Source organism: Arachis hypogaea, chromosome 19 (assembly GCF_003086295.3).
Source record: "Arachis hypogaea cultivar Tifrunner chromosome 19, arahy.Tifrunner.gnm2.J5K5, whole genome shotgun sequence".
NCBI classification, from domain to species: domain Eukaryota; kingdom Viridiplantae; phylum Streptophyta; class Magnoliopsida; order Fabales; family Fabaceae; genus Arachis; species Arachis hypogaea.
This window is the reverse complement of record NC_092054.1, coordinates 113,357,109-113,378,418: the sequence shown is the minus strand read 5'-3', so window position 1 is coordinate 113,378,418 and position 21,310 is coordinate 113,357,109. Positions and strand designations below refer to the sequence as shown.

The 21,310-nt window shown below is 37.5% G+C and overlaps 2 protein-coding genes and 1 non-coding gene across 3 annotated transcripts; 2 read left to right on the top strand and 1 right to left on the bottom strand.

Moving 5' to 3' along the window:
- Nucleotides 1–1,013: 1,013 nt before the first annotated feature.
- Nucleotides 1,014–1,121, bottom strand: LOC112780742 (small nucleolar RNA R71). Its single transcript, XR_003191558.1, has one exon. It is a non-coding gene; the product is annotated as a small nucleolar RNA R71 (small nucleolar RNA).
- Nucleotides 1,122–6,030: 4,909 nt separating this feature from the next.
- On the top strand, nt 6,031–6,459 carry LOC140182317 (uncharacterized). Its single transcript, XM_072228480.1, has one exon. The coding sequence runs from the start codon at nt 6,031–6,033 to the stop codon at nt 6,457–6,459; it is 429 nt and encodes a 142-aa protein (XP_072084581.1).
- A 33-nt stretch (nt 6,460–6,492) lies between these two features.
- Nucleotides 6,493–6,984, top strand: LOC140182316 (uncharacterized). Its single transcript, XM_072228479.1, has one exon. It carries the CDS (start codon nt 6,493–6,495, stop codon nt 6,982–6,984), a length of 492 nt encoding a protein of 163 aa, XP_072084580.1.
- Nucleotides 6,985–21,310: the final 14,326 nt, after the last annotated feature.

Sequence of the window (21,310 nt, the reverse complement as noted above, 5' to 3'; positions counted from 1 at the left end):
ATCTTCTCTAACTTCCTAACTTCCTATCCTTTCAAAAAGTTGTTTCAACTAACTAACTAACTTTTTGTTTGTTTCTTAACTTTTTTAAAACCACCTAACTAACTCCCTCTCTCTCATTTTTCGAAAATATCTTCCCTCTTTTTCAAAATTTCTTTTTAATTTATTAATTAATTTAAATTTTAAATCTTAATTTTCGAAAAATACTAACAATTTTCAAAAACTAATTTTCAAAAATCACTAACTCCTTTTCAAAAAATAATTTTCGAAAATTCCCTCCTTCTCTCTCATCCTATTCTATTTATTCATTCATATCCTAACATCTCATCTCACATCTCTTCCATCGGTACAGTTGTGTTTCTTCCTTTACATCACATTCTTTGTCTCCCCCTCTTTTCTTCCACTCACAAAGGGATCCCTATACTGTGGTATAAAGGATCTCTATTATTATTATTATTTTTCTGTGCCTTCTTCTTTGTCATATGAGCAGGAGCAAGGATAAGAACATTCTTGTGGAAGCAGATCCAGAACCTGAAAGGACTCTGAAGAGAAAATTAAGAGAAGCTAAATTACAACAATCCAGAGATAACCTTTCAGAAATTTTCGAACAGGAAGAGGAGATGGCAGCCGAAAATAATAATAATATAAGGAAGATGCTTGGTGACTTTACTGCACCTAATTCCAAGTTACATGGAAGAAGCATCTCCATTCCTGCCATTGGAGCAAACAACTTTGAGCTGAAACCTCAATTAGTTTCTCTGATGTAGTAGAACTGCAAGTTTCATGGACTTCCATCTGAAGATCCTTTTTAGTTCTTAACTGAATTCTTGCAGATATGTGATACTGTTAAGACTAATGGAGTAGATCCTGAAGTCTACAGGCTCATGCTTTTCCCTTTTGCTGTAAGAGACAGAGCTAGATTATGGTTGGATTCTCAACCCAAAGACAGCCTGAACTCTTGGGATAAGCTGGTCACGGCTTTCTTAGCCAAGTACTTTCCTCCTCAAAAGCTGAGCAAGCTTAGAGCTGATGTTCAAACCTTCAGACAGAAAGAAGGTGAATCCCTCTATGAAGCTTGGGAAAGATACAAACAGTTGACCAAAAAGTGTCCTTCTGACATGCTTTCAGAATGGACCATCCTGGATATATTCTATGATGGTTTATCTGAGCTATCAAAGATGTCACGGGACACTTCTGCAGGTGGATCCATTCACCTAAAGAAAACGCCTGCAGAAGCTCAAGAACTCATTGACATGGTTGCTAATAACCAGTTCATGTACACTTCTGAAAGGAATCCTGTGAGCAATGGGACGCCTATGAAGAAGGGAGTTCTTGAAGTTGATACTCTGAATGCCATATTGGCTCAGAACAAAATATTGACTCAGCAAGTCAATATGATCTCTCAGAGTCTGCATGGAATGCAAGCTGCATCCAACAGTACTCAAGAGGCTTCTCCTGAAGAAGAAGCTTATGATCCTGAGCACCCTGCAATAGCAGAGGTAAATTACTTAGGTGAACCTTATGGAAACACCTATAACTCAACATGGAGAAATCATCCAAATTTCTCATGGAAGGATCCAAAGCCCCAACAAGGCTTTAATAATGGTGGAAGAAACAGGTTTAGCAATAGCAAGCCTTTTCCATCATCAACTCAGCAACAGACAGAGAACTCTGAACAAAATGCTTCTAATTTAGCAAATCTAGTCTCTGATCTATCTAAGGCCACTGTAAGTTTCATGAATGAAACAAGGTCTTCCATTAGAAATCTGGAAGCACAAGTGGGCCAGCTGAGTAAAAGGATCACTGAAATCCCTCCTAGTACTCTCCCAAGCAATACAGAAGAGAACCCAAAAGAAGAGTGCAAGGCCATTGACATAAGCGCCATGGCCGAACCTCTGAGGAGAGGAGATGACGTAAATCCGAAGGAGGAGGACCTCCTGGGACGTCCAGTGATCAATAAGGAGCTTCCCTCTGAGGAACCAAAGGACTCTGAGGCTCATCTAGAGACCATAGAGATTCCATTGAACCTCCTTATGCCCTTCATGAGCTCTGATGAGTATTCCTCTTCTGAAGAGAATGAGGATGTCACTAAAGAGCAAACTGCCAAGTTTCTTGGTGCAATCATGAAGCTGAATGCCAAATTGTTTGGCATTGATGCTTGGGAAGTTGAACCTCCCTTGTTCATCAATGAACTAAGTGATCTGGATAAACTGACATTGCCTCAGAAGAGACAGGATCCTGGAAAGTTCATAATACCCTGTACCATAGGCACCATGATCTTTAAGGCTCTGTGTGACCTTGGTTCAGGAATAAACCTCATGCCCCTCTCTGTAATAGAGAAACTGGGAATCTATGGGGTGCAAGCTGCTAAAATCTCATTAGAGATGGCAGACAGCTCAAGAAGACAGGCTTATGGACAAGTAGAAGATGTATTAGTAAAGGTTGAGGGCCTTTACATACCTACTGATTTCATAGTCCTGGACACTGGAAAGGAAGAGGATGAATCCATCATCCTAGGAAGACCTTTCCTGGCCACAGCAAGAGCTGTGATTGATGTTGACAGAGGTGAAATAGTCCTTCAATGGAATGAGAACTCCCTTGTATTCAAAACTCAAGGATCTCCCTCTGCAACCATGGAGAGGAAGCAGAAAAAGCTTCTCTCCAAGCAGAGTCAACCAGAGCCCCCACAGTCAAACTCTAAGTTTGGTGTTGGAAAGTCTCAACAAAGCTCTGCACATCTGTGAGGCTCCATGAGAGCCCACTGTCAAGCTATTGACATTAAAGAAGCGCTTGTTGGGAGGTAACCCAATGTTTATCTAATTCTTATTTTTATTGTTTTTCATGTTTTTTTAGGTTCATGATCATGTGAAGTCACAAAATAAATATAAAAATTGAAAATGGAATCAAACACAGCAGAAGAAAAATCACACCCTGGAGGAGCATCTGTCTGGCGTTCAAACGCCAGAACAGAGCATAGTTCTGGCGCTGAACGCCCAGAATGGGAGCATCCTGGCGCTGAACGCCCAGAACAAGCATGGTTCTGGCGTTCAATGCCAGAAATGGCAGCAAAGGGGCGTTGAACGCCCAAAATGGGCACCAACCTGGCGCTGAACGCCCAGAGTTGTATGCAAGGGCATTTTACATGCCTAAATTGGTGCAGGGATGTAAATGCCTTGACACCTCAGGATCTGTGGACCCCACAGGATCCCCACCCACCTCATCATCTCTCTTCCCATTCATGATCATCCCTTCTACTTTCCATTTACCACTCACATCCATACACCCACTACCTTCAAAATTCAACATCTCTCTCCCACCCAATCCCACCCATATGGCCGAATACACACTCCCATCCATCTCCTCCATATCTTCTTCTTATTCTTCTATTCTTTCTTCTTTTGCTCGAGGGCGAGCAACATTCTAAGTTTGGTGTAGTAAAAGCATAGCTTTTTTGTTTTTTCCATAACCATTGATGGCACCTAAGGCCAGAAAAACCTCTAGAAAGAGGAAAGGGAAGACAAAAGCTTCCATCAAGGGTCTATAGCTCAGTGGTAGAACATTTGACTGCAAATCAAGAGATCCCTGAGACACCTCAGGGGATACATTTTCTTCCACACAATTATTGGAAGCAACTAAGGGTGGAACATCAAGAGCACTCCATCATCCTTCATGAAATCAGAAAAGATCTAAAAGCAATGAAGGAGGAACAGCAAAGACAAGGAAGAGACATAGAAGAGCTCAAGGACATCACTAAGGTGGACTCATTCCTTGTTCTTACTTTCTCTGTTTTTTCGTTTTCTATGTTATATGCTTATCTATGTTTGTGTCTTCATTACATGATCATTAGTAGTTAGTAACTTTGTCTTAAAGTTATAAATGTCCTATGAATCCATCACCTCTCTTAAATGAAAAATGTTTTAATTCAAAAGAACAAAAAGTACATGAGTTTTGAATTTATCCTTGAACTTAGCTTAATTATATTGATGTGGTGACAATGCTTCTTGTTTTCTAAATGTATGCTTGAACAGTGCATATGTCTTTTGAAGTTGTTGTTTAAGAATGTTAAATATGTTGGCTCTTGAAAGAATGATGACTAGGAGACATGTTATTTGATAATCTGAAAAATCATAAAAATGATTCTTGAAGCAAGAAAAAGCAGCAAAGAACAAAGCTTGCAGAAAAAAAAAAGGCGAAAAAAAATATATATATATAGAAAAAAAAAATAGAAAAAGAAAAAGCAAGCAGAAAAAGCCAATAACCCTTAAAACCAAAAGTCAAGGGCAAATAAAAAGGATCCCAAGGCTTTGAGCATCAGTGGATAGGAGGGCCTAAAGGAATAAAATCCTGGTCTAAGCGGCTAAACCAAGCTGTCCCTAACCATGTGCTTGTGGCGTGTAGGTGTCAAGTGAAAACTTGAGACTGAGCGGTTAAAGTCAAGGTCCAAAGCAAACAAAGAGTGTGCTTAAGAACCCTGGACACCTCTAATTGGGGACTTTAGCAAAGCTGAGTCACAATCTGAAAAGGTTCACCCAATTATGTGTCTGTGACATTTATGTATCCGGTGGTAATACTGGAAAACAAAGTGCTTAGGGCCACGGCCAAGACTCATAAAGAAGCTGTATTCAAGAATCATCATACTGAACTAGGAGAGTCAATAACACTATTCGAAATCTGAAGTTCCCATAGATGCCAATCATTCTAAACCTCAATGGATAAAGTGAGATGCCAAAACTATTCAAGAGGCAAAAAGCTATAAGTCCCGCTCATTTGATTGAAGCTATGTTTCATTGATAGTTTGGAATTTATAGTATATTCTCTTCTTTTTATCCTATTTGATTTTCAGTTGCTTGGGGACAAGCAACAATTTAAGTTTGGTGTTGTGATGAGCGGATAATTTATACGCTTTTTGACACTGTTTTTAGTATGTTTTTAGTAGGATCTAGTTACTTTTAGGGATGTTTTCATTAGTTTTTGTGTTAAATTCACATTTCTGGACTTTACTATGAGTTTGTGTGTTTTTCTGTGATTTCAGGTATTTTCTGGCTGAAATTGAGGGACCTGAGCAGAAATCAGATTCAGAGGTTGAAGAAGGACTGCTGATGCTGTTGGATTCTGACCTCCCTGCACTCAAAGATATCCATTCGCACCCAAGAACGTGATGAAGGTGATGATTATGTGTGACGCTCATCATCCTTCTCCCTTATGAACGCGTGCCTGACAAACACTTCTGTTCTACATGAAATAAGCTAGAATGAGTATCTCTTAGATCTCCTAACCAGAATCTTCGTGGCGTAAGCTAGAATGATGGCAGCATTCAAGAGAATCCAGAAAGTCTAAACCTTGTCTGTGGTATTCCGAGTAGGATTCAATGATTGAATGACTGTGACGAGCTTCAAACTCGCGAGTGCTGGGCGTTAGTGACAGACGCAAAAGTAGGGTGAATCCTATTCCAGCATGATCGAGAACCGACAGATGAATAGCCGTGCCGTGACAGGGTGCGTGAGCATATTATTCACTGAGAGGAGGGGATGTAGCCACTGACAACGGTGATGCCCTTGCATAAAGCCAGCCATGGAAAGGATTAAGACTGATTGGATGAGGATAGCAGGAAAGCAGAGGTTCACAGGAACGAAAAAGCATCTCCATTCGCTTATCTGAAATTCCTACCAATGATTTACATAAGTACCTCTATCCCTATCTTATTATATAATATTCGAAAACACCATTATCACTTTATATCCGCCTGACTGAGATTTACAAGGTGACCATAGCTTGCTTCATACCAACAATCTCCGTGGGATTCGACCCTTACTCACGTAAGGTATTACTTGGACGACCCAGTGCACTTGCTGGTTAGTTGTATCGAAGTTGTGATAGACTGTAAAACTAGATCAGAGTATCTGGCCTAAGAAGCCATTACCAGAGATCACAATTTCGTGCACCAGTAGTGGACTTAATCAAATTGGTACTTTGCAAAGAGCTGGAGATACTAGATGGAGGTCTCATTTGAATTCTGTACGTAGCTTGTTATGCATGTTTGATGCTACTTGTGAAGTTCTTGAAAAAACCACCGAAGAAGGTAATTTCTCCACTCGTGGTGATGCTAGTGCTGCTTATGATGCTATCACATCCTTTGAATTTGTCTTTGTTTTGCATTTGATGAGAAATATTTTGGAAGTTAGTCATGATCTTTGTCAAGCTTTGCAACGAAAAAATCAAGACATATTGAATGCTTTAACTCTGGTTTCTACTACCAAGACTTTAATCCAAAGAATGAGAGAATCAAGTTGGGAGGCTTTCATAAAAGAAGTTATACTATTTTGTGAGAAACATGAAGTTGAAATTCCTGATATGAATGCATTGCATATTCCTAGAAGAGGCCGAACTCGCAAAATTGTTGATCAAATTTTAGTGGAGCATCATTACTGTGTTAATTTATTTCTGGCTGTAATTGATACATAATTGCAAGAGCTTAATGGAAGATTCAACGATAATATGGTGGAATTGCGTACTTTAAGTTCAACTTTAGATCCCAGAGATAATTATAAGTTCTTCAGTGTCAACAAAGTATGTGAATTAGTAGAACGGTTTTATCCAGGTGACTTCAGTGACCAAGAGAAATTTCACATTAGAATGCAAGCTCAACATTATAAACTTGATGTTCCTAATCATGCTGAATTAACTAACTTGTGCACAATTTCGGAGTTATGTCAAGGATTAACGAAGACAGGAAAGTCTTTAACATATCCTTTGATTGATCGTTTGATTCGCTTAGTATTAACTCTCCCTGTTTCAACTGCTACAACTGAGAGATCTTTTTCAGCTATGAATATTATGAAGAATAGACTCAGAAACAAAATGGAAGATGAATTGCTTGCTAATTGTCTTTTGATTTACATTAAGAAGAAGATTGCTGAAAAATTTGACACAGATTCTATTATCGATGAATTTTATGATATGAAAAATCGACGTGTACCACTTCGTTAGTAAAAAGTACACATTTTTTTATACTTTAAATATATATTCTCTATCTGTATATTTTTTTAATACATCTTACACTATAATTTATTTGCATATATTTTTTTATATTATATATATTATTGGCCTCCCCATAACAACATTTCTAGATCCGTCCCTGGCTGGAAATATGAATTTTCCCACTCTGACCAAGAGATTTTCAATCACCCCATTGGGAATTACCAGAGATCTATCCACTAGCTCCAATGACATCTGTGTAGGCTTCACTTCTTCTATAGATAGCCTTCTCATCATAGACAAAGGCATCAGGTTGATACTGGATCCTAAATCACACAGTGCCTTGTCAATGATTATGTTACCAATGGTACAAGGCAAGAAGAAGCTCCCAGGGTCTTTGAGTTTTGGTGGGATGCCTTCTTGGATCACTGCACTACATTCTTGTGTCAAGATCACCGTCTCTTTTTCATTCGAGCTCCTCTTCTTGTTGATGAGCTCTTTGAGAAACTTAGCATATAGAGGTATCTGCTCTAAAGCTTTAGCAAGTGGAATGTTGATCTCCAGTTTCTTAAAGACTTCTAAAAACTTTGGGAACTGTTGATCCTTGATCTCCTTTTGAAATCTTTGAGGATATGGCAGAGGAGGAGTGTGAGTCTTCACCATTTTCCTCTGTTCTTGTGATTGCTCCTCCATGACTTCCTTTCCCTTCTTTGAAGCTTGTGGATGTTCCTCTTTTTCTTTGAGCTTTTCTTGGTCTTTCTCCTTAATTGTCACTTTTTCCTTGCTGTTGGCCTGATCACCCTCAGTTGGCTTCTTGGTGGCTTCTTTATTACTCTCCAATGTCCTTCCACTCAGTTGAATTGATTTACATTCTTCCTTGGGGTTGGGAATGGTATCACTTGGCAGTGTATTGGGTTCTCTTTCAGCTGCTGTTTGCTTGGACAATTGTCCAATTTGCCTTTCCAAGTTCCTTAGTGAAGCTTCATGGTTCTTGTTGGCCAATTCTTGATGCTTGATCATCTTTTCCATCATTATCTCCAAGTTGGAGATCCTTTGAGACTCTTGGGGTGGTTGTGGTTGATTATGGGATATTGAGGGTGGATGATAGCTATTTTGGTTAGTGGATGGGTTGTTGGGTGGATAGTAGTTGGGTTGGGGTTGATTGTTTTGTGGTTTTCTATATTGGTTTTGGTTAGTGTTTTGATGGTTTTGATGGTTTGTGTTTCTGGAATTGTTCTGGTTTGAGTTTTTCTGCTAAGACTGCTGGTTTTGATTGTCTCCCCACTTCAAATTGGGGTGGTTCCTCCAAGAAGAGTTGTATCTCCATGGAACTCATTTTGTCCAACTCCTTGATTGTGCATGTATTGGACTTGCTTAGGTTGTTGCTCTTCATAGAGTTCTTCATTCTGCCCCCACCCAGCTGGTGGTTGATTTGGAATGTTCACTGCTGCAACTTGAAGACCATCAATCCTCTTGGCCATTAGCTCCATCTGCTGTTGGATCTGTTGATGCATTACCTTGTTTTGAGCTAAAATGGTGTCCGTACCTTCCAGCTCCAATACACCCTTCCTTTGAGCTGGTTGGCATTGCCTTTGATGACCATAGAAGTATTGGTTGTTTGTCATAGTGTATATCAAATTTTGAGCTTCCTCAACTGTCTTTATGAGTTGTAATGAACCTCCTGCTGAATAATCAAGGGCTTCTTGAGCTCTCAGTGTCAATCCTTCATAGAAATTTTGGAGTTTATCCAATTCATTGAACATCTCTGGTGGACACTTCCTAATTAAAGTTTTGTATCTCTCCCAGGCATCATACAATGACTCTCCATCTATCTGAGTGAATATTTGTACCTCTGTCTTCAGTCTGATGATCCTTTGGGAAGGATAGAACTTGGCTAAGAACTTGTTCACTAGATCCTCCCAACTGTTGATGCTTTCTCTTGGAAATGCCTCCAACCATTGAGCAGCTTTGTCCCTTAATGAGAATGAGAATAGCAGCAATTTATAAATGTCTGGATGCACGCCATTTGTTTTCACTGTGTCACATATCCTCAGAAAGGTGGATAGGTGCTGGTTTGGATATTCCAAGGGACCTCCTCCATAAGAACAGTTGTTCTGCACCAAAGTGATGAGTTGAGGCTTCAATTCAAAGTTGTTTGCATTGACATTTGGAGTAAGTATGCTACTCCCACAGTGCTTTGGATTAGGGAAGGTGTAGGAGGCTAGAACTCTCCTTTGAGGTGGGCCATTGTTGTTAGCCACTTCCTCATGTGGGTTTTGGATATTGTCCTCCATCTCTTGATCCTCTTCTTCTGATGCTTCTTCTCCAACAATTCCCTTTCCTCTTGCTTCTATTCTTCTTCTCAGTAATGTTCTCTCTGGCTCAGAATCAAAAGAATTGGATTCACCTCTCCTTCCTCCTGGCATAAAACACACACAAAACCAGAAACCAAAAGCAATTCACTCTACTGCTAGAGTGAGGTTAGTGTTAGCTTAAACAAAAACTCAAACAGTTAGTGTGCTTGACAAAAATAAAGAAAAATTCTTAATCTAGATTATCACCCTACTTAATCATTGTCAATCTATATCACTCCCCGGCAACAGCACGAAAAACTTGATGAGGGAAAAACGATTCCACACAAACTCACCGGCAAGTGTACCGGGTTGCATCAAGTAGTAATAACTCACAAGAGTGAGGTCGATCTCACAGGGAGTGATGGATTGAGCAACTTTAATATGGTGATGAACTTAGTTAAGCGAATATTTCATGATTTGAGTGAAACTTGATTAACAGAAGTAAAATTACAAGAAAATAATGTGCAGAATTGAAATTGGCCAAATCTTAAAGTGCAGAAGAGGTAGAGTGCATAAACTTAAAGTGCAGGAAAGTAAAAGAGCTAAAACTTAAATCGCAAGAAAAGTAAATGACTGAAACCTAAAGTTCAAGTAATGTAAATTGCTGAATCTAAATTGCCAAGAAATTTAATTGCATGAAGAGTAAAGGGATTTGGGTGCTGGGATTCAAAGTAGAAATGGAAAATGTAAATTGCGGTAAACTAAAGAACTCTCAGATGACAAATCTTAGAAAATAGACCAATCAGGATTCGAAAATGAAAAATTGCAGGAAACTAATGAAACAGAAAGGAAAATAAATCTCAATTGCTCTCTTAACAAAATATAAAAGTGTAAATTGCAGAAGAAAGAAAAACAAATAGAAAGCTAAGATCAGATCTTCAATTCATAAAGCTGTCAAAGGAAAAAGATGAAAAGGAACTACAAGATGAAGGAATTCAAGAGAATTCTCCAATCTCTGGATGAAAACTCAAAACAGAAAGTAACAATTGCAGAAAAGAGAGAGCAAAAAAATAGAAAGGAAAATTTCAGATCTGATCTCCACTCTCAACTCTATAATGAAAACTAAAAGAAAGAGCTAAAGGAAAAGTAAAAATTGAAAAATGACAAAAGGTCCTCATGAAATCAAATTCCTAGCTATTTATACACTTTCCAATTATAGCTTCAGGTACTTGGAGTGGGCTTTGTGGCCTTCGAAGAAGTGGATCAAAATATCCATTTATTACAGCTCCCAGTGGAACATTGCATTCTCTAAGTGAGTGCAGCGTTCACTTTCCACGGGTACGCATCCTCGACGCGTGTGTGTCCTTTTTTGCTTTTTGTCCATCGACGCGCACGCGTCACCATCTGTCTTTAGCCCAAACATGTTCACGTGCCATGATCACGCGGATGCGTACTCAGTAGCGTTAACTTAGTGAGCGCTATGTTGGGTTAGTGAGTGCTGCCCACGCGTGCGCATCCTTTACGCGTACGCGTGGGTAGCAAAATCTCCAATACAGGTTCCAGCGCTAGCCTCGCGTTCGCGTGCTCTGTCTCAGTGACCTATTGACGCGTGCGCGTCATGCGCGCGTGCGCGTCGATTCAAAAACTTTGCCTCCAACTTTGAATCGTGCACAAAAACGCTGAGTAAGTGAACGTAGCGCTCTCTTTTGAAACGAGCGCCAAACACACCCACGTGTACGCGTCCTGCATGCGTACGTGTGGATCTTCAAATTTTGTTGACTGACGCGTGCGCATCCCGTACGCGTGCGCGTCGTAAGTGAGCGTGGCGCTCTCTATTTGAACGCAACGCTGCCCTGTGCTGAACCTTTTTCTCTTCATTTTATCACCTAAAATCAACCCAACAAGCAATCAAAGTCCTACCAAAATTACAAGAATTTGTACCATTCATAATAATCCCTCAATTCTTGCATAAATCTCATGCTTTTGTATAAAATAAATGATGTTTGATTGAATTACAATAATCATGAAATTCCACTCCAATCACTTACTTATTGTGCAAGAAAGTGCATAAAACTTAATGAAACAAGTGAAAAATGCTTGTAAAACAAGCATAAAATGACTTGTCATCAATTCTGCAAAATTTGTTCCAAAAAGTCCATAGCCGGCCTTGTATAGTGCTTGATCCTCCAATATCTTCTATTGCACAACTTGACTTGGCACCAATCTAGTGATGCACTCAAACCACCCCTTTGTAACTTCTAAATCTAGCTCAATGCGATGGTTGTCATAAAACAACTCGGGATTTAGAAAATGACCAGCTGCATTCAATGGACGATGAAATTGGTAATTTCATCTATTGTCAATGATTTTAAAAACATCATTGTACTTGCTCTTATCATTAAAAAATATTTTCATGATGCATTCCTTTGTCTTCTCCATTGCTTCATAAATATATCCCATTGGTGGCTTCTTCTCCCCATCAACAAGTCTAAGCACCCGAACAAGAGGGCCCATGATCTTAAGGGTGTACTTGACATGATTCCAAAAGGAGGGCATGATCACAATCTTTGTTGCCTCCCTCCCCTTTGCCTCCTTTGACAACTTGTTCTTTGCCCATTCATTCGAGGTGAACATTCTTCTCGTATTTTTTTCTCCTCATAATGCCGTTTCAAAGAGAGAAATGAAGTGGCAAATCGGGTGACTGCATGCCTTACCAACTCCTTGCCATTTGTGAAGTGTCTCAACATAGCTAACGTGCTAGAGTGACTATAAGTGAAGCTAACCAAAGAAATGGCTCTTTTTTTTATGGTTTTTTGAATTAATGGTAACTTTCCAGTGTCCTCAAGCATCAAATCCAAACAGTGGGCAGCATAAGGGGTCCAAAATAAATTTGGTCTTTTCTCCATCAGCAACTTACCGGCAAGAACATAATTGCTCCCATTATCAGTTACAACTTGAACAATGTTTTGCTCACAAATTTCCTCCACAACATCATCAAGAAGCTCAAATAATTTCTCACCAGTCTTCACATAATCAGAAGCATCAATAGACTTCAAAAACATTATCCCAGCTGGAGAGTTTATAAGAAAATTAATAATGCTCCTTTGCCTCTTATCCGTCCAAGCATCTGACATAATAGAGCAGTAATACTTTTTTCATTGTTCTTTTTGACTCTTCAACAATCCTTTGATGTATTCCAACTCCTTATTAAGCAGCGGAACCCTTAGAGCATAATAACTGGGAGCAGGTAAATTAGGACCAAAGCTTCCAACAGCCCACAACATATCTTGAAAATTCTTCAACTTTACTGGGTTCAATGGAATCCCAGCTTGGTAGAACCACCGTGCTATGTATCGATGAACTCTATGAATTGCTTCCTTATTACATGCTCCCTTGTTGTTCTGCTGCCTTAATTCTCTCTTTTGTTTCTTGCAGTGGTAGTTTCAGGTCTTCTAACAAACAAGTTTATTGGACCTCTCATACTAGTTGCACCCCCTCTAGCACTACTTGCATCCCCTCTAGCTGCTACCATTGGAGCTGGATTATGAGGTTCATCAATCCCTTGAGCATCTTCCTCTGACAATTCAAACCCTAAACTCTCTAAGTCAAGTTTCCTAGCATTGACACTCTATTCTTCGGTGCTTCCTGGTGTGACATTTTATCTTCCTCGATTCTTTTCTGATTGTAATACTCCCATAATTCAGCAATAACATCCTTTAGGACCATTTTACATCCAGCAACGTTTCCAGGCTTGATCATTAAATGCTCTTTTTCCCGTGTAATGCCTCCTTTTATAATTTTTTCACAAATAAGATACAGTGTCATTGGTATTTCTTTCTTCTACTGTACTAATATATTTCTAGCCTAGGTCAATTCTGTTAGAACGGACAGGAGTTGTGAGACCAACAGGGGCAGTACCAGTAGCAGGACCAGTAGAGGCACAGGTAGGAGCATTAGAATCAAGGGCTTGTCTAGAAGTGAACATACTGAACTAAATAGAAAAAAATCGGAAGAAGAGAGGTATAACACTGATTATTGATAAAGAAGGGACAGTAGGGAAGAAAGAAAAGAAAAAAAAATAGGACCAGAGAAGTTGAAACAAGATGTACGAACCAGAGAAAGAACCATGGTTAGCAGTGGCAGCAAGGAGTGGCTGTGGTGATGAGCAGCAGTGATGTTCGGTGCCACTAGTGGCGGCAACGAGCGGCACGACGATCGGCGGTGATGGGTGGCGGCGTGGCGTAGAGAACAGCATCGCAGAGAGTAGGAACAGAGACGAAGATAAGTTTTTTTTTTTGAAGATGAGGTAGAGGAGGGGATTTTGAATGAGAGGTGGATTATTAGGGTTAGTGGTTAGTGGGATCACTTAGGTTTGCTAAAATACTCGAAACACCCTCAAATTTTTATGGAAAATCCGAAAAACCCCTACAGTTTTTGCAATTTGAATTGCGTTCCGCCATGGAGCCACCGCAATTGCGGCCGCCATGGCGCCCCCTATGAATACCCTAATTCGGCGCCCACTATATGGCTGCAGGGTCAAAACCCACCACCCATACCGTTATGGCGCCGCCATAACCACAATTTGAAAACACTGTTATAAACTAAGTTTTTTGAAACAAAATAATAAAACCAATATTGTGCAAAGCAAAATAAACATTATCCAAAACATAGAATTAGACATCTTCAAGTTTATAACCAATCAAACATAAAACATAATGCAAAATATAACTTAGAACATCTTCAATTATCTTCTTCATCCTCTTGTAGATCAATAACATCATAGAAATTTGTAAAAAAGACCTTGACAAAAAAATTCCTGGCCCGGTTGGAAAGCCTGCCCCGTTCCGCGGAAGCCTGCCAAAGCCCACGGATTAGGTGATGCGGGTTAGGTGGGCTTTTTAGGATTGACGGTCTCAAATTTTCAGCCCAACCTGCCTTTTTTAGCGAGTTACGCAGGCCGGCCTGACAAATTTCGGCCCATTTTCCACCCTTACCTGAGTGGTTAAACTTGTAAATCCCATTTTACTATTTTATTTTTTAATGTAAAATGATTTTGATATTCAATATGCTTACAAACTGACAGTGTTTATTAATTTGCTGATACTTGCTTTCTTCATGTTTAATATATCTGATTCAGAGATATTTTGTAGTTGAATGAGGCTATTAAAGTGAAAGAGGCTGAGACATATATATATAAACTCAAGGTTAGTTTCCTTTCCCTAGTACTGAATGAAATGCAAACGTAAGTGAGTATAGTCTTTAACAATTTTCTTTTCAAACGATTGGTTATAACTAAGTTAAGGACTTGCAAGTTTTATTTTTTCAAGTTTCCAAATTAAGCTCTGTGAGAAAATGGAGATTTGGTCTCCACTATAGAGCTTAAAAGTCTGTTCTGTCACCATGTAGCTATAGTTCACTTTACTATGATTCTTTGCTAGCTTTTGTGTATGGAAAAGAATAACCATAAATGAAAAATAAATAAGGAGAATTTATTTTACACTGTAATTCTAAATTTGTGATACTAAGGTATAAAAGCTTTATCGCTATATCTAAATGTGTATTATATTTATATTCCTTTCATAGAATAGAAGACGCTTGTCAGATTTTTAGTGGTGGTGGTGGTTTTTATTTTTATTTTTGCTGGAATGACTCAACTCTGTTATTTCAGTTTGGGTGTTTAAGCTGTGTATTGTAACATCCCAAATATGGGGGAAGAAAGACAAGCTGAGAAAGGAGCTAAGGAAGGAGGATCTAAGGTTCTCCAAGTTTTGCTGCAAACTAAGCCACATTCTCTCTTAAAGCTTCATTTTTCAGCTTCAAAAAAGTAGGATATTCTTGTTTAATTGATTTAGTTGAATGCATGTGACTGTAGGCTAATTAGCAAGTAGGCTTGGTTTTAGCTGGGTAGCAAGATCATTGATTCTTGTTTTAGTTGAATGCATATTGGTCTAGGATAATTATTTGTGATTATATGTCTTTGCATGTGATGTTTTACAGCTTGATTATTGATTCACTTTTGTTGGATTATCTGGTTTATGTTGATGATGATAGTAGTTGCTAATTTGGATTGAAAGTTGTAGTGTTTGATGAAGTAGCTCAAGCTTAGGATTGAATTTTTAGAATTGTTAGTGAACTGAGTTCTAGTACATCATATAGGGATAGATTAGTCTCTGAGTTGGATCCTTGATAACTCAATTTGGTACGCAAAAACGTTTTGAATTAACTGAGATCATAGCTTGTTTAGTTGAATTCCTAAAGAGTATGGATTTTTGCAGAATCTAATTTCCTAACTAGCAACTTTGGAAGAAAATTTCTCAACCTGTAGGTCACAATTTTTAATCGAATTGAATTCTGATATAAGGTGTATGTGTCTAATATTGTGAGACAAAATTTGATGGGATTTCAGTTATTGTGGACTGAAATATGTGTAACACCCTAATTACCCTAAGCCTAACCTCATGCCGTAAAGCAAAGGTTAATCAGAGGTCACGACAATTCTAAGGCTTATACATTAATACATATAGAAGGAAATAATAATTCTAGAAGCCCGATGAAGAAATAAGCTCAAAAACAGAGTTATAAAAGCGCAAAACGTTCACACGAAGCTACACAAATTTAAGGCACAAGATATAGATACAAGAGAATAGAACATATATAGATATAAGAGTATAATAGTCATAAGGAACTAGCCGCAACCTGTGGAGTTTAAGCCGACTAGTATATACAGACATACAGAGTTTTGAAGTAAAACAGCTTATACAATATCTCTCTCAAGTAAGCCTCTAAGGCAAAATAAATACAAAAGTGAGAGAAAAAATCAAAATAACCAAAAGACTCCAAAACGTGATAAAGGCCCTCCGCTCTGTCACCATCAAGCAACTCACCGAGGTGGGTTGCGACTTGCTTCTAAAAATAACAACAAAGTATGGAATGAGAACCAGAGGTTCTTAGTATGGTAACAGTATCCAGTAATGTAAGATATAAGATTTCGGGATGCCAAAGGCAATCCTAAAACTTCATATCAACACAAGATTCAACTTAAAGCATAACTAAAATTAAAACCATAACTTTAAAACCTTTATGAAATGGGGGTAAACTAACTTAAAGGATTTCTAACTATCAGTTCACCGCTGTCCCACAGCTTTCACCAGCCTAACCGCCATGCGATCCCATCACCACCGCCTTCCAAACCTCCTTAATCCCAGTAGAAAACACAAGCAATAACAATGCAGGTAAAACATAAGTATAGCATGTATATAAAAAATTTCAAGAAGCAAATAATCATGTTATACAATTAGGCAAGCAATTCAAGTCGGCAAAGCAAGCAAAGATAGAAAATGTACATGATGAATTCCTGTCCTATTTAGCTGTGATATCACATTGTTGGTTCAACTGCCAACCCAACACATCTCCATGGAGATGTCGCCTTTCGATCTCAGAATGGGAACCCCTGAGATATCGTGCCCAGAATACAGTCCAGGATATAGTGCCTGTACACTCTAGTGATTTCGAAAGGATGCGAGCAGGATACTCTTGTCAAGGACCTCACATCTCAACATAAGCGGGATAAACCAACTGTGCTTATGCCACCGCCGCGACCTCGACAAGCGGGATTATCCAACCGTCCTTGCCAGGCGCATAACGTCTCAACAATCTCAATATCAAATAGTATTACAGTGATTTTTAGAAATCATTTTCAGTACTCAGTCCATTCCGAGTCCTAGACTCGTCTCAAAGCAACATCAAATCCACAATTCCACAATTTCATCATGCCAGTCGTCTTTACAATACTCTATCACTTCACTCCACTAATCCACCCTCTGTATTCCAAAATCCTAAGTTTCCATTTTCTAAATTCACATAGAAATTCACTAAAATAATTTACTAACTTATCTTTAGCAATATTAGAGCCTAATATTAGACAATACTCTTAAGTAGCCTTTGAATGGATTTTAGAAAGTATGAGAACCTTTGAAAATAGAGAAAGATCATGTTTCAGAAAAACAGGGGTCTCGCGTACGCAAGCCCCTACCTCGCGTACGCATGCTGTTGAAAAAGGGTGGTCGCGTGCGCAACCCCCTACTCGCGTACGCGAGATGCCCAACCCGAATGGGTTGCTCGTGTTGCGTATTAATGTTCGCGTATGCAAGGGTTTATTTTTGAATAGCTCACGTATGCATGCAGTGCCTTGCGTACGCGAGATACCTAACCCGAATGGTTTGGTCGCGTCGCGTGCACTGTGTCGCGTACGCAAGGATAAAAAATCTGCTGGCTTGCGTACACATATAGTGCCTCGCATACGCGATATGTCCAACCCGAATGGGTTGGTCGCGTCGCCTACACCATGCCGCGTACGCAACCCTCATCAAACTCAGAAAATTTCAAAGTTGCATAATTCAGTTTTTGGCACCAAACTTTAAATAGTCATAACTTCCTCTACAAAAATCCATTTTGGTCAAACTTTATACCAATGTAAAGATCCTTAAATGAACTTTTATTTAAGACATATTTCAACAAATTTAAAAAATTGAGGCTCAAATTATGATCCGTCAAAATTCACCAAAAACTGATTTTTACCAAAAGTTAACAAGGTTCTTAAATTTCCAAAATTCACAATCAAAGCAAATCTAAACCACCTCAGACTTCAATTCACATCAGAACTTACCCTTTTTATGTCTCAATTCACCACTCTTACCAATTTCCACTCACATCACATAATCATCAACCCCAATGAACAAATTTATCATACTAAACCATTTCGCAACCAACATACTCATCAACCATCATTCTATCACTACCAATATCATAATTAACCTCATTCAACCTTAATCTCAATCTTCAACACCATTTATCAACATCAACAACATAATTCATCAAAATCATCAAATCATCATACATTATCATTGAACAAGTTCAACAACCAATTCAATCTAAACGTATCCTATGGTTCACTAGTCTAAGTGTCCAGAAATATTACATATTACATAGAAAAAACCGAAACTATACCTTGGCCGATTTCCAATATGTGCAAAACACCAAATTTGAGCCCAGACAAGCTTCCAACCACCAACAAATCACCAACTCAAATCCAAATGCTCCCAATAGCACGATAATCAAGCTATACATAATTCATTCATAAAATCAATATTTAGGGTTCTATATATACATAAAACCACAAGTGATTTGGGATTTCTTACCTTGCCTAATGTGGATTAGGACAAAATCCACTAATTACCCAGTGCTAGGTTGTACCTAAATAATCAAAATCACAAGAACCATTCATTCACCATAGCCAAAACTCAAATCTGTTATAGAAGGAAGAACTGGGCAGGGATTTTTGAGAAGGTTACTATAATACCTAGCTTGAAGTGACGGGCTCGACAAGAGCTTCGCATAGCCACTAACGGCACGCGAATCAAAGCACCGTAATTCGAGTTATAAGTGAAAGAGTGAGGAAGTGAATAGTATTTGTGGACCCTTGCTCACTTCTCTCTCATTTCATGTTGCTTCAGCCTTCTAGTACTGAAACTGAGTGAATTTGTCACTTAAGTGACTTTTTTTTATGTTGGGCTTGGGTCCAACTTGGGCCCGGTCCAACCCGTTAGCATTTTTGGTCCGTTTGGTCCAAATCTTTGAAATTAGTGCCCAGTTTTTAACTTTAATTTATTTTCTAAGTTTTTTCATTGTTTTTATTATTCTCGCACAATATCGGACAGACTTAAACCGTTACTACCGGTTCACGTTTTTATGCGATTTTTCATAGAAAATTACATTTTTCAACTCAAAAAAATCTACTGAGTCAAAAATCGTATTTAAATTTTCTAATTAATATTCTAAATTTTTGGAATCTATTTTAAGCAATTTAATTATTTAATTAAACGATTCGTGATTCTTACAATATGAATCTTGTAAGAGGGACTGCCAGAGTGAGATTTCAAATTCAAGACTTGTGTCCCCCAAACTTTGAGCATTAATATGAGGTATGTGATTGAGAATAAGGTCATGAAAAAATGTGATTTCTGCATATTTGTAAAAATATGAAGTGAATTGTTAAGCTTCATTCTCAATGCACAGACCTTTTTCTTGTTTTTGAATGGGACTAATTTTGTTTTAAAGCTGGTTATGTCTAGTTTAACGGTATAAAATTTGAGATGATTATGATATATCAAAATGAATCTGAATACACATTTTGTGTCATTAATGATTTATGTAAATCTAGTAATGTTTTACACAATTATACACGATAACATTGGCTAATGGAATTTAGGATACCGATGATAACGATGGATTTCGCTAGATGTTATGGCTTGTAATTACCAATGGTGATTTTTGGGTATCGGTGCTTATGATGTAAAGTCTTTGGATCTTTTATTTTTATGTGTTTATTGATAGATATATTTAGATGGTGTGTACTTTAGTGATGACATTTTTGAATATGTACAACGATGGTAACAATAATAATTTTGGTTAAATTATAAATATACATTGTTTGAGCATATATTGATTAGTTTATTTTTAAAAAATGGATGTCTTACTAATTGTTTTTAACTTAGGTTAACATTGTCTGACGACCCATATCTACAATAGCAGTATTTATTATACAATTGAAATTTAGTTACTAACAACCTATAAATTCAACCAGAAGGAAAAAAAATACGAAGCTAAATTTGACTCTCAATTGTTTTCTGTACAAAAATTTAGAAAAAAAATGTGGATAACTCAAGTACAATTAATTCAAAAACGGTAGAATAATACAAAAAAGGATAAGCCATTTAAATCTTGTTTCAGAAAATAGGAAAACAAAATATGTATTCATAAAATTAATCTTCAAGTATATATGTATTCATAAAATAAATCCTCAAGAAGATAAAAAAAAATCATAAAAAAACAAAATAAAAAATAATAACAAAACACATGACAACTTTTTAAAATACAATTAAAAAAATCAGTAGTTGAAATTGCATCCTATAAATTTAGAGTTGAAATTATTCACCTTAAATTTCTGGTGGAGGTTCTTCTTCCAAGTCAATCAATTGCACCAAAACCGTCAACTCCGCCAAGTACGACACTTTGGGATTAGTATAATCAAACCCAATATACAAAATAAAAAATAAAAAACATTTTGTTTATATTTACTTGAAACACATCCAACAAAATCCTATAAAGGAAAACAAATTTCATAAAGGAAATAAATCCAATTATTAATAAAAATATCCAAGCTAATTGTTTCTTAACTTATAATGAAAATACTCTTCTGAATCTTTAATTTCAAATCACCTTATTTTTTCCTCTTTAATAATTAAATGTAAATTTTGACGGTTAATCATACATCTTCACCATATTCTAACACATTGCAATTAAAATAACAGTAAAATTCATATAGATTTGAAAGAAAATAAAAAGACACCTAGAAAACAAATGAAAAATAACAATGACATGAACAAAAAAATATTTTTAACAGATTACAATTGAAAAAATAGTAAATTTAATCACTTCCTAAATTATTACCTTTAAAATTTATGCAAATTTCACAAATACTAATAGAAAAATTGCACAAATACGCAATTATATAATGCAACAAATAAATACTAAAACATCACACAAAAGAGAACAATTAAACATAATTTATTAAAAAAAATACTATAAGAACACATATTACAGGTGCTTGAAATTAACACCTATGAAGAAATAAGAGATGTCCAACAAAAAATCGATACGAAAAAAGAAAAGGTTTGAAATAAAAAATTCCAACTCAGAATCAAATACGCCAACTTCTCAAACAAGCAGGATGATGTCTTCAAAGTCTCTCAGTTCGAGATGCAACATAAGCTTAATCACTTCATAGGACAAATGCTCAAGCCACTCTATTTGCAGCTCCAAAATTATGAATATCATCAGCTCTGTCTATTCATAAGCATAAACCTTCTTGGAGAGTGGTAAGAACCACCTAACGAAATGATCACTCTTTTATTCTTAAACTCGGAGACTTCGAAGAAATCATTGTACATGAGCTATATTTTCAGCGAGCAAAAACAATACTCCAA